This window comes from Trichosurus vulpecula, chromosome 1 (assembly GCF_011100635.1).
Source record: "Trichosurus vulpecula isolate mTriVul1 chromosome 1, mTriVul1.pri, whole genome shotgun sequence".
Classification (NCBI taxonomy): Eukaryota; Metazoa; Chordata; class Mammalia; order Diprotodontia; family Phalangeridae; genus Trichosurus; species Trichosurus vulpecula.
This window is the reverse complement of record NC_050573.1, coordinates 13,722,617-13,736,903: the sequence shown is the minus strand read 5'-3', so window position 1 is coordinate 13,736,903 and position 14,287 is coordinate 13,722,617. Positions and strand designations below refer to the sequence as shown.

The window sequence follows — 14,287 nt, the reverse complement described above, 5'->3', positions numbered from 1 at the left end:
GAGGTGACGGACATACACCGTGAGCAGCCATCGGCTGGGTCCAATAGTTTCATTTAATTGACTTTATTTTCCCTTAGGAGGATGAGAGGGCTGAAAAATGACTGAAGCATAGAAACAACAACAATCCCCCAAAAGGAGGCCCTGGATGCATCCTCAGGACAATCCAAGATCATCCTCAAGGATTCTGAAGAGAAGCCTTATGGGCTGATTGATGCTTTTGTCTTACTGCAGCAATCAGGTCCCCTTCCATTATCTTGACAGCTGGTACCCAAGCACCCCTAGCTCCTGTCACAGCTTCTGTGTCCACTGTTCCAGTCCAGATGCTGTCTCATCTTTGTTTAGGATGCCTCATCGAGGACACCAGAATACTGAGATCAAAGGTAGTGGCTCCACCGTTCCTGATGAAGGTCTGTCGTGGAAAGCTCTGATTTTTTTCATATGTTCACTTCCTTCCTTCCCATTTCACCCTTAAAAACCCTAGAAAGGTTGAAGTTTTGAGACTGACTTCTACATAAAGATGGAGATGTCTAACAGACAGACTGAGCAGGAGGCTCAGAGAAACATCAGGGCTGGATCTATAGACATGGGAGTCTTCTGAAAAGAGGTGATAATTGAATGTGTGGGTGATGAGAGCACCAAGGCAGAGAGAAAGACAGGGCATTATGGGATAGTCACCACCAGGGGAAAGAATATGGAAGAGAACCCAGGAAAGAAGACTGAGAAGTATTTAGGCAGATATATTGGCAGAGAACCAATGGAAAGAAAAGAAAGTAGCCAGAAGGAGGGAGTGGTCAAAAGCAGCATTATCTGTGTGCTGGGGCTGGAAGCCGGATAACAGAAGGCTGAGAAAGGAGGGAAGAGAGGTAACAAGAAATCCAAGTCGGTCTGATTTTCCTCCATAAAGAGTAGGGGTGAACTCCTTCGAAGGAATGCCCCAGCTGAGCACATAGCAACATAAACTATAACTCCTCAAATTAGAATCAAGGCTAATATAAAAAGCAGCACACCAAACTGTCTCTTGGTATTTTATGGGATGCTAGGGAAGGAGGAAGCAGAATGGTCTGTCTTCTCAGGGAAAGTCCACACGCTCAACACCATCTCCATCCTCCACCAATTTCAAAAGTAAGAGTAAGAGGTGTGATTGAGAGACAGGGGGAGTGAGGAAGGAGGAAACATGATACTTCTGGAGCTGGCAACAGACATTCCTTCAGCAGAAACTTGTTAAATGCTCGCGTTATTTCCTGGAGATCGGAAGAGAAGCACCCCAGAAAACTCGGGATATGATTCCCCCGGTCATTATCAGGAGAGACATTTAATCTGACTACTATAGAGCTGGTGATCCGCTGAGACCTGCGGCTAGCCAGGTCTTCCTGATTGTGTGCTCCAAACCAATGACAGCCAGAGGGCAAAATAAGCAAAAAGGATCATGGGGGATGGGAAAAGAGGTCTGCTGTAGTTAGCTGTAGAGCCCAGAAAAGCAGAGTCAGGGGAGATGCTCCACACCAAAGGTGACACTTTGTCTGTGGCTCAACCCTCAGGTGCCCATGCACACTGAACACCTAAAAATGAGGCACTGCAAGATCCTAAAAGAAAAATTCATGTATTTAGCCTACTCTACTTACTAGGGCAGGAAAAGGACTCATACATTGTGAACACATTTTCAACAAGAATTAAAAGAAAAGATGTTTCGGTCAAAGCCTCATTAGCCAGAGCCTTCGCATCCCCTAGAAGATTTTGGCTGATGAAAACTTTTCTGTTATAGCTACAAGGGAAAAACCATTAGCAAACATGAACAAGGGCTGTTTACAAGCACTTCCACTGTCAGCTCTAACCTATGCCCTGGCCTAAGCTGTTAGCATCGTTAGTGCTGGTGGACAAATGTTTGGCTTGTAATGGACATATGTGTACATGGTCTTACTCTATTAAATGAACAGCTATCCTTCATAGTATAACAAAAAACAGAACTCCCACTCACCTTGCTTTGGAGGGCAAAGACCAGTAAGTTAACAAAGACATAACCACAACATAAAAGCCTCCCATCCAAACAGCACAGATAAGCCCCAGGGATACAAACCTGGCATTGTCCACGAGCTCAGCGAGGGCTCCAAACAGGAACTCATGGGTGGTTCTGAAAGGTCAAAGGCAGAGTGAGACATCAAAATGAGCACCATTAGAAAACCGAAAGAAGCTAAGTTACTGTGGATAACTGTGGTCAACTTATGATGCAAACACCCATCAAATGACTGCCATGAGGCTTTCTGCTCTCTCCCCCAATTTACACATCTCTTGTATTTCTAATTTACTGAATTTCCTCCATCTGAGCTGATTGGTGCTTTTCATCATCACAGAACCTCAGCTCTTCAAATACATGTGACAAGGGGAGGACGTCCACCTTTACTTACATGTCTGCCTCGCACTCTATTCTGTGGTGGGAAGAGCCTCAGATTTGGACAGAGAGGCTCTGTGAGAGAATGTTGGCCCTGACCCTTACTACTAGTCTCCATGATGCCAGCGCAGCCTTTTCCCTCTTTGGGTCCATCTCCTGACCTGTAAAATGAGAGGGCTGGAGGAGGAGATCACTAAAGTCCCTTCCAGCTATAGCTAACAGCTTCCCACCTGCACAAGTTCTCCAAGGCAGGAGGGAATTGAGAGTCATTTAGTACAACAACCACACTTGGCAGAGAATCCTCTCAACAACACACCTGATGGGGTCATTCCAGCCTTCGCTTGAAGACCTCTAGTGACCACAATGTCACTCCTTCCTGAGTAAGAAAATTCTCTAGCTCCACTCTGAGAGAGCACTGCTACAAAAGACATGCCTTGACATTCGGCCCGAGTCTTCCTGCATCTCCCAAATTGCCTCGGCAGTCCGATCAGGACAGAGCATGGAAACCCATGACTTTCCTCATCATTGGTACGACTGCCCTGACAGGTTTCATTAGTGACCTTGGCTGACACTTCACACTGCAGGCTCACAGAGAGAGCTCTCAGTTCAGTATTTCCAAATGAAACGTCCCTCATCTTACCCTTATGAAAGTGATTTCTTGAACCCAGTTAGATTTGGCTCAAGCTTCCAGCCTTTCAAGATCTTTTGGATCCCTAACTTGGAGCTGTCCCTGTTGGCTTGGAGGTCACCGATAAAAAGGTCAGGCAGCAATGGGCCAAACACGGATCCCAAAGACCTCGAGAGCTCTCTTTCCAAGATGACTTCAAACCACTCATCATTATTCTTTGAACCTGCCTTAATTAAACCAGTTCCAAATCCAACCAATTCTCTTTTAAACCACTTCTTGTCCACAAAGAGAACAAGAGATTATCAAATACTTGGCCAAAACTACACATACTCAGCATTCTTTGATATACCAGTCTCCATACCAAAAACAAAAAAAAAAATCATATTTCTGATAAAGCCTCACCGCCTCTCTGGGATCACTGCTCCATTTTCTCGCTGTCCACGAAGCAACAATAAATTCTAGAATGCTGCCAAAAATCGGAGTCAAGCTCACTGGCCTCTACAGTCTACAGGCTCTTCTTGAGGGGAGGAGAGGGAAAATCCAGACACTGTCTCCAGGACTGCAGTACATGTACCAGCTGTAGGATGCCTTTCATCAAGGTCTAGCAATGTGAACTCACCAAGAATAACTTGGGGTTGCTGTCCCACTCTCCCCCCAATTATCATAGATATGGCCCCGCTGGCCACTTTTGGGGGGGGGGGGAAGGATTGGCGTTTTCCTTTGGTCCCAAAGACCACTCTTCTGAACACAGAAGCAAAGTAACAGGCTGAGCACTGCTACCTTCCACCTTTATCACTGCGCCACTGACCCCAGGGAGCCGGACTCTCTCTCCTTCCTTAACTCTCCTTCATCTGATGCCACCCAACAAACCCTTGTATTTACTTCACTTCCCAACCCCTTTCTCTACTCACTCCTCAATTTCAGCAGGTCCAACTTGAGTCAACACTTCCCTTTGCTGAGGAAGACTTAGGATAAGACTGACGCAAGCTGGACAGGATCTGAAGATCATCAAGTCAGAGGAGTTGAGGGGAACTAATGAGCCAAGTCACTTACTGATGAGTGGAGAAACTCAGATTCAAAGCCAGGTCCTCCAAACTTAAGGTCATCTATACCATGTCAAGTGACAAAAGAACTATAAGCCAACCAAAACATCGGAGAGAAGAGCAGCTGACTTTCTCCTGCTCTGTCCTACAATAACGAATCAGGGTGGATTCTGCCTATGACCAGTAACCCTGACAACTACCCACTGCCTGTTCACCGCTTAGCTCTTCAGGTTTCCTGGACTGACGTCAAGTCTAACATAACACCGGACTTCTTCGTGTATCCGTAACAGCCACTAGTCTCAAAGCTTCATCCAGATCAGATTCTTAACCTGGGGCCCACAGAATCCCAAAGGATCCATGCACATGGGAAAAAAAGTCACATCTTTATTTTTACTCATCACTATCCCTCAATTATACAGTAGACACAAATATGACCCTTAGAAGGGGTCCATGGGCTTCAGACTGCTATCACATTCTATGACTCCAAAAAAAGTGAAGGACCGTAGGCCTAGGTCACAGCATTTAGAACTAGAAGAGTCCCTACAGATTATGTACCCGACATGACCTGTGCACAGTCATCCGGGTAGTACCAGCATAACTGGGACTTGAACCTCCGCCACTCCCAAAAGTGTTCCTCTTAGGGCCATTCACTCCCTAGGAAATGAGAGTCACCTCTATGTGAATCTACTGCTCACTCCCAAGAAAAAAAAACTGCTGATGAAACTCAGCTACTAATTTTAATGAGCCAAATAACGAAATGTAATTGACTTCTGGTTCCTCGACCATGGGAGGCTCAGCCTTCCTGGATAACAAGCTCTCTCTTCGATGAAATCAAAGGTCCCCTGAGATACAAAGCAAGGCATCCCTGAAGGCCAGATAAACAGCACCTTGGCATCCCTCATCACCTGCACATTAAAAACAATGAGCTTTCAGTTCAAAAAGTGAAAGCTTTCAAAAGGCAACCTACTCCAAGAAAGGTCCCACAGACCCCAAAATATCCAGAACAGCACTTTCTATGGGAGCAAAGAACTGGAAAGAAAGGAGGCATCTATGAGTGGAGAATACGTCAGGGAGTCTCTCTGTGTTGTAAGAAGAATTCAAAGCGGCATGAGAAGACTTGCATGAAGAGACACAGAAAAGTAGGAGGAAATGATGCACATGGACGGAAACAAGAGAAGAGCTGGGGAAGCATCCCTCCCTCCCTTCCTTCTTCAGAAAAGTGGAGGAAACTGGAACACTGCCAGCACCTGGCACAGCTCAAACTATCGTCTGAACTCTTCTGAGTCCATCTCATTTTCTGTTGCAAGGCACAGCTCTCTGAGAGGACCAGGATATATTTGCAAATGAAAGTGATATTAAAACAAAAGGTATCAAACTATTTCTTTAAAAAAGAAAAAAAAAAGCTAACATCCACCAAACTCTTCCAGGTACGAAGGTGATTCTGTATTTGTGAAGGCTACGCCAGATGAAGCCCAGTTCCAGCGGAGTCACCAAGGTGGAATGATTTTCAGGACAGGCCCAAAGAGGATCAGTCTAGCAAAGTCTGGAGAAGTGTATCATCATCTGAAAGTGGGGACTGAAGTAACAATACTTGGGAGTGCCTCCTCCCTCCCCAGCATACACCTGTCAGCCTCTCTGAGTGGGTCAAATCCTGGTCAGGGGACCACTGTACTCCAAGGAAATGGAGGATTTCAAAAAGGCTTCCTGGGGCCCCTGGTTCACCTCAGATTCCTCCCAAACCACATTGTGAACAAAGTACATTCTAGATGAGATAAGTAAGAGGCCCTAGGAGATGAGGGCCAGGAGCTCTCCTAATCCAAAGACAACACCAAAAAAAAGAGGATCATATGACAGAGAGAGGAGAAAACAAATTCTTCTGGCTCCCTGGAAGCCTGAGTTATTTTACCAGGGCATATTCAAAAAGAACCTGGGCCTTCCTTTCCTCCTTTCTATCAGCTATTCTTAAGTAGCTCGTCCAGATTTACCAAGTGCTTTCCTCACAATCACCTGCCTGGGAGGCGGTGGGTTCCATTATCCGCATTTTCCAGATAAGGCCCAGAGAGAAGGGACTTCTCCCAACTTAGTGGGGAGCAAGGCCACTGCCTCTGTGTACCATTACAGCAATGTTCCTCTCTGGAATCTTTCACTGGATTTTAAAAAAAGCATTGTATAGTATTCCATTATGAAAACCGGAGAGAAACACAGAAAGTTGTAATAGTTAATAGTAAGTCAAGATCTGAAACAAAGACAAAAACAAACTTTGTGTTCACTTCCAACCTTTGGCCCTGATGACTCTACCGATACCCTTTGCTCTTCTCGGGACAGTTTCCTTACTGGCTTCTGAAGCATTCCTAAGAACTTCCAGAGGCTGCAAACACCTCAAGTTACTCCAAATATTAACAGATACTTCCTCCTCCACTTCTAAGAAAACTGAAGAGTGAAAGATTTCAAGGAAGCCCGATACCCTCAGACTAGAACAAAACACCAAAAAGAATCTGCTAGAAATTCACAAGAAAATTAAGGCTATGAAAGGAAAACACAGAGTCCTGGTGAGTCATTTAGCCTAAGAGTTAATTCTTATTATCGCAGCACTACGGTAAAGAAAGCATTCACCACATATCAGTGGGAATTATGGGGAGGAAAGAAGAAATGCGCAAGGAAACAAAGAAATCTAGAGTGACATTCTCAAAGGGGTAACAGAATTCAAATGAGGCTGACTTTGGCCAACTGAATCACAGATGAAAATGCATCTGAAGATGAGAGGGAGGGAGTGAAGGCTGAAAGAATCTTTTCGACTCTTCAAGAATCCCAAGATGGGTAACGGCAACACTCTCCCAGAACAAAAAGTCAACTTTTAACTTAGGTCTTCGTGAAATCGATATGAGGGAAAACTGGGGATAAAAGATGTTCCGTCAAATCCAAAATGGAGTCTTTCAATGAGATTCTAAACTGCAGCAACTCTGTTGATCAGGACTCCCTCTGTCACTTTCAAAGATCACAGGATTTAGAACTGCAGAGACTGAAGAGATCATCTATCTAGTCCAATCTCTTCATCATATAAAGAGTAAACTGAGGCCCAAAGAGGGGAAGAGATCTGCTTCTTAAGGTCATGTTGCTGTTCAATCATGTCGACTCTTCAATGATGACCCCATTTGGGCTTTTCTTGGCAAAGATACTGGAGGGGTTTGCCATTTGCTTCTCCAGTTCATTTTACAGATGAGGAAACTGAGGCAAACAGGGTCCAGTGACTTGCTCAGAGTCACACAGCTAGCTGGTAAGTGTCTGAAGCCAGATCTGAAATCAGGTCTTCCTAACTCCAGGACCAGCACTCTGTCTACTGGGCCACCTACTGCTTTTAAGTTCATACAGATAGTAGCAAAACCAGGATTCACCCCCAGCTCTTCTGATTCTAAATCCAGTCTCTCACCATCACCACACCCCAACTTCCATCCTACCAGAAACCATGGCACTGAAGAACATAGCAGCTGGAGATGTTTAAAAAAAAACTTTAAAGGAATCATCTCATGATGTTTCCTATAAGGCAACATACTAAATTAATGAAACTGATGCTCATAAATCATAAAGACACTGCCACAAAAGATAAACGGCTTTTCCCACTGAATTTAGAACAAAAAAAGCAGATGTGCCTAAAGAAGAATTTGCAAATCCCCAAAGAATACAGCACCCAGAGGGCTGATCAATCAGCAATCATTTATTAAGCACCTTCTGTGTGCCAGAAATTGTAAACAGAGAGACACAAAAATGGAATAATCCTTGTCCCAAAGGAGTCTCCATTCTACCAAGCAAACAACTCATATAAGGCACCTATTGGTAAAAAGACAGAGTAGAGGTTCAGGAGGGACAACCTCAAAGATGAGTAGCAGGCCAGGCTCTGGTTAACAATGAATTCTGACAGGCACAGAGAACTTTCCTCAATCTGCAGAAAGAGGAGAAAAAAGCCAGCTTGGCAGTTTCCTTTGGGACACTAGCAAGTGGTTCCATGAGTTTAAAAAAAAAAAAAAAAGGCTCATCACAAAGCATGCTCTTGTCCCAGGACTCAGCAACTGCCTCTAGATGCCAGGGCAATCCCTGAGGGACCCTGGGGTACCCTCGAATGCTAGGGCAGCTTCCTCCAGAATTATTGCTTTTTTTTTTCATTTATACCTGAGGAGACACACTTGGAGTTTGAATTAGAATGAACTGAATTTCAGAAGAAAGCAATCTCTCCAGGCACAAGTCAGGCTCCCAAAGGTCCCCAATACCTAAGAGGGTTCGAGTGTGGAGACGTGGTCATTAGGGTCACAGGTCAACGGCTCTTAGATGGCAAATGTTACACCAAAAAGAGCCCTGGGTCACGGCTGGACTTCCTGAAACCAGAGCTCCAAAGTACTTACTTGGGAGCGTCCTCGCTTTCCAGTCTGTTGTTCAGAGTGGCCTTGACTGCCCTGCCTCTTGTAAGAGCCAAGCCTCCTGAACTCTTAAGGGCTAGGTCCAGCCTAAAATCCCATTCGGCCATTTCTGTCCTTTTACCAACCCTCCAAAGAGGGCCCCTTGATAGAAGAAATGAAAAGCTGGTCAGACAAGCCTGTGACCAGGAGGCCTGCTTCTGCTTTGTGACCATGGGCAGGCAAGTCCCTGCTGTTGTCTCTAGGATTGTTCCTTCATCTATAAAATAATGTGGCCTGAAATAATATGGTCTTTTCATCCCATGAATACTATTAGGAAACGCAGGAGGCAAAAGCTCTTTCACCAAGCTCTAGTAACACATACCTTCACACTAAGGCGGCTCATCTGTGTTATATGACCATTCTGGACAAGCAAGAATGTACTCCGATTTGGGATTTTAAGAAGTAGATCATCAAATGAAAACTGACTTTTTCTTCTTAGTCCTCTGCCCGCTCAAAGATCAATTTCCAACAAACTTTCCCACGAAGAACTTTTATAGCTCAGAGTTTGGAATCACAAACTCACTTTTCATTGCAGGATGAAATAAGTGCAAAAGAACATATTGAGATGGTTTATCTAGTTACGCTCAGCTTGAACTTGGACCCAGAAATTACTAGCTTTAAGCTCAGCTCAGTGTACTTTTTTCGTTTCTAGTTTCTTCAAGAAGGAAACATTGCTCATAGCTAAGCAGTTGTTCAGAATAAATTATAGTTCTTGTGCTATAAATTGGCATTTTAAAAGGCTCAAAGCTCTTAAACTAAGCCTAGTGGTCCCATTTGGTTGGCATTTCCATATCCAGTCACAAGGTAAACCAAGATGGAAATATCACTTGACCACAGTTTTGTCTCTAAGGCTCAGAAGAGAACCAAAGAATCATGTCCCCAAGCCCCCAGGTCCAATTCCCAGGCCATCTACAATATTCAAAACATTCAGACAATTAATATGACCCTCGGGGATGTGGGGGGGGGGGTTACCACCTTCATCAAATTCTATCAACTCTTTTACATGTACCAGATTTCATCAACAAAATCAAAGCCACACATGCCACCAACTTCTGCCACTAACCACATCGTAACCACATAGTTGGTATCCAATTTCTAATGCACCCCATTAGCATGAACCAAACACAACCAATACCAAAGGCATAGTGCACAAAAACCCTGAGTTCACAAAAAAAATCCCTGGCCTACAGTTAGCTCTATCTTAATATGTGAGAGTATCAAAGAAAACAGGAAAATGATCATGATGGGCCAGAAAAAATCATCTAAAACCTAGCTAGAAATGCTTTCTGATGTCATCATTAGGGACAGGGTTTAATATGACTCAAGTGTAAAAAGACAATTCTCTACCATGACCCTGGAAGCTCATCTCATCAGCCTGCAGATCCAATCAGCCTTGATAATCACACCACATTACAAGCTCCAGTGCATCTGATTAATACAGCCTCACACACTTCCTAGCTCTGTGACCCTGGGCAAGTAATTTCACCTTGTTTGCCTTAGTTTCCTCATCTGTAAAATGAGCTGGAGAAGGAAATGGCAAATGACAAACCACTCCAGGATCTTTGCAAAGAAAACCCTAAAAAGGGGTCACAAAGTCTCCCAGGACTGGAAAAAAAAAACCCAGAAAAAATGACCAAAAAAATGACAAGGCACCTTTGTCCTGGAGGGTGGGGCCAAGAACTCCAAAACCTGCATTTAAGGAGTGGACTCACTTCCCCACTACTTTGGGATTTCTCAGACATCTCCATGTGGGTATGTTCCCTCACCCTCCTTTTTTAAGGTTCCTTTTATTTGCTAGTTTCTCCCAATACATTGTAAGATCCTTGAGGGCAGGAACTGCCTTCCTTGAACTTATATCCCCAGAACTTAGTACAGTGCCTGGCACATAGCGCCTAATAAATGTTTACTGACTATTGATTCATTGACTTCCTGTTTTAAAAAAGCAATTTCTTCTTAATTAATGAACAAGAAACCATAATGTCTAATAAGATTCAGAATTATTCAGATGCAACTGTCAGATTCTAAGTTAAAAGACAGGGCCTAGGCCTAATTTAATTTGGTTTAAAAATTGCAACACAGTAGCTGCTAAGGAGAAAAGATTATCTCCTTTCTTCCCTAAAAATGCCTTAGTCAGACCCAGATAAGGCAATAACTTCCAAGTCATTGTCTAAGAAGGTTCCATCATGAGAACCACATGCATTTCAACCTAGCACAGTGCCTGATACATTTGGTTCTCAATACTTGTTTCCTTCCTTCTGAAGTTAGGATTAGAAATAGATTCTAACACCATGACTACATATTGGTCTCAAATCTTGTAACAAGATCTAAACATGTGGGTTTCTAAGGCCCAATGAGAATTCCAACCCTAACTCTAATTCCGAGATCAAGAAATGTGCTCTTTATTTTCTACACGGAATAAAGTATCTTAAAGAAGGTCCATCCTCTCTCCTGGCTGTGGTTCATAAGCTTAACTATCTCTAGGATGCTCAAGGAAGATGTAGTGGTTGATTCAATAAATGGTGCTCACTTAAACCTTCCCATCATGCTTTGGGAATGGGAACAGTGGTCTAAATTTAAAGAAACCCTGAGGCCAAGTGATTGAGGTTGGGAAATCCACTCAATCCAATCAGATGAACTGGAGGGAAAATGAGAGACAGAAAGGCAAGGGTTAGACTAACTGACCTATTAGACTCTTTCCTATTCTGAAGGTCTATGACCTTCCTCAAACTGGAGAGTGGTATAATGCAAACAGGTATCACCACAGCTTCCTGCCCTAAAAGAGGGTAGCTGCAAGCTGGTACGACCTGCAACCCAAAGGAAATCCCCAAGCCTCCTTTCTTCCACAAACTTTCAAATAAAGGTCAAGGCAGAGCAGTAAAATTGACTAACTGGTCATTTCCCTTCTCTGCCTTGCCTTACTCCCAATCAAAGCTTCATCAGATTCTGCTGCTGATACTTTGAGGCCACTTCTCAAAGCAGCAAGAGTACTTTCCCCAGGACCAAAACAAGCAAATAACCCTGATCTTATCCCTGCAGCTGGAGAGATCACTGCTCCCTAAATATGCTACTCCCTCCCCAGGTGAAAAAGAAGCCAACTCACATTTTCTGTAAAGCTCTTCCAAAGAACTTCAAGAGGCTAAGACATCTTGTCTTTTTCTAGCAACACTCAGTATCCTAGCCATGTGTCAGGGAATGTGGAACCAGAAACTTCCATTTTGAGTAACAGAGGATAACTCACCAAATAACATCAAGAGTGACTTGGAAACTGCTCTTCAACTCACTAATCACTGAACCTCAGAATACTTACCTTCCTCCCCAGACGTGGGAGGCCTTGCTAAATAATACAATGAACAAGTGGTAAAGGAATTCCCTCATTCTGGTTAGATCAGATAGAAAAATACCAACAAAAGCACAAAAACAACCTACTACCAGGGGCCTCAAGACTCTAGAAAAGTGATGGTATTCTTTCTAGGTACACAAGTGAAGACCACAGCAAATCATTTTGTGAATGGCTGTCCCACTCGGAGATTTCTGGATTGTAATCAGCAGACATTCTTGAGATAAGATTAAGTGTGTCATCTGAATGGACGCTATCATTGCCTGGTAAGAGCATACTGCTTATTCAACAGATGCGCAAACTCCCAAGACAAGGAAAACCTATTCTACCACCAGAAATAAGACTACTCTTCTTATGAATTATCATTGAAAGTTCTCCAAAATGGTTTCCTTTCTTTAATACACTATCATCTTTTGGGGGGGAAAGAGATGGGGAGGGGAAAGGGCTGCTCCCACTGAAGGGAACAGTTGATGCTAGGAAATCCTCCCTTGTGGGGATCCACAGATCACTTGGTGAGTTTTGGTTAAAAACTTCCATGCAACAGCTCCATATATAAAATGCCTTCAATCAGAGCTTCTCCTTGTTAGATCAACACTGTAGAACAGCTTGAGCCAATAAGTGAAGTTGAGGCTTCTTCTGCATCAACCACCCAACACTTCATTGATCCCTTTTCTTGCGAAGACTGCCCACGGCTTGATGTAACCCTGCTGCACCTGTGAAATTTCAAAGGTCAAACGAATACACGGCTCCAGCATTAATAGGAAGGCTGCTATGGAGGACGTTAGGAAGCACCCCTAAGATACTTACGAATTTGTATGTAGATATTCAAATGTCAGCTGAGCTCGATTCAGAGCGCTGTAATTAGCAAATGCCATGATTGCTAGTCGTGTCAAAATCTGAACATGTGCTACAGCCCACCCAGAAGACTTATTATGCTTTTAACCACTTATCCTGTTTTCTAACGCCCCCAAAATCTAGTTGAGGTGCCCCAGTTCTTCTTAAGTTAATTTCAGTAAGACATTAAAAGAGGCCTCCAAAGGGGCAATCAATCTGCGGACAGAAGATCAGTTTTTCAGGACGCTGCAGGGAATGCTTGGGACCACCTTACGAAGCCTCTTCAGGATAATCCAGGTTTGAGAGGTTCCTTGGCCAGCAGGTCTTGCCACCATTCGATGGAGGGGAGGGTGGGGTTGAGCTCAGAGTTCTAGAATACTTTGCTTTTTCTCTTTTAATTGTCCTTCGATGTGGCTAGTCCTTGTCAGGGTTCAAAAGAGCCCAGCCTCTGCAGAAACTACTCAACCAATAGTTTTTCTCTCCGCCTCCTGGCCAAGAGCTCCCCTGGACGGTCTTCCAGGTGGTGGCAGTGCTCCCTAACAATCGTTGAGCGGTGGGGGGCCTCGCGCAGCCCACAGTCTGGGGGGGGGGTGCACAGCACACTCTCCCGTGGGGTCTTCTTAGTGAGCCCAGCACAAGTGCACCTAAGAATCCTGGATGGGGGTGAGGGGGTCCTTGAGTCTTGGAGACCAGGGGGAATGCTCCCTAAGAATCTTTGGGTGGGTGTCAAGAGGAGGGTTCGCTGCTGGTCTTGGTGCGGTGAGGGACCCCTCCCCCCAGGGAACTTCCGATCTTGAAAAGCAGAGGGCGAGCTTCCTTCGAGGCGGGGCGAGCGGGGTGACCGGAATCCAGGAGGCAGGGGGTGCGCTCCCCCAAATTGGGGAGGGGGTCCGGCAGAGGGGGGCGGGGCGTTCGGCTTGAGCCTCCGCGGCTCTATGTCCTGCCTCCCAGGGCGGCTGCACGCGGCGCCCGCGAAGGGGGCTCCGCCTCCTCCCCCTCGAAGGCGCAGGCTCTGAGTCTCCTCCGCGGCCTCGGCCTCCTCTGGGGGAGGGGGGGGAACCGAGTCACCGGAGCCCCGAGGCCGGCGGGGTCGCCTGATGCGGAGCGCGCGCCCAACCGCCCCCAGCCCCCGCGAACGTTGCAGTAACGGTCGCGGCGCGCGCCCCGCCGCAGACCATGTGCCTCCGCCGCCGCCGCAACCGCCGCTTTGTCTGCTCCCGTCCGCGGTCTCGAGCACACTGCTCTTCTCGGGCCTCACCCGCCCCACCCGTCTCGTCCTCCACCCCCTCAGCCAGCCGCCACCCAATCCCAGCACCCGGGCCCACTGGCGCCGACCAATCACAGGCCCCGGCCGCGGCGTCCATCACAGCGACTTAGCCCCGCCCACGTGCCATTCGAGGGCGGTGCCCCCGCTACCCCTACCCCCACATCTGCAGACAATCGAGGAGCCCCACCCCACCTGTCAATCACGTGGGCGAAAGTCCCGCCCTCCGTCCCTACCGACCAATGCCAGCGCACCTCTTTCTCCTAAGGGCCTAAAGCCCGGATGGTTAAAACACTGGGACCAATGACGGCGCGAAGCAGATAGGGAGAGATGAGCGCAGGCCTAGA

General features: G+C 45.8%; 1 protein-coding gene across 2 annotated transcripts in view; it reads right to left on the bottom strand.

The window, feature by feature from the left end:
• MORC2 (MORC family CW-type zinc finger 2) overlaps positions 1–13,962 on the bottom strand; it is a 55,524-nt gene extending 41,562 nt beyond the window's left edge. Inside the window, exons 1-2 of one of the 2 annotated variants that reach the window (XM_036762878.1) lie at positions 12,650–13,962; positions 2,075–2,128 (exon numbers count right to left, since the gene is read on the bottom strand). In XM_036762878.1, the coding sequence (XP_036618773.1) occupies positions 2,075–2,128; positions 12,650–12,717 (122 nt within the window). In that variant the 5' untranslated portion in view covers positions 12,718–13,962. The remainder of the gene's footprint in view (positions 1–2,074; positions 2,129–12,649) is intronic. The other variant, XM_036762888.1, reaches the window with a different exon arrangement.
• Between the last annotated feature and the right edge of the window lie 325 nt (positions 13,963–14,287).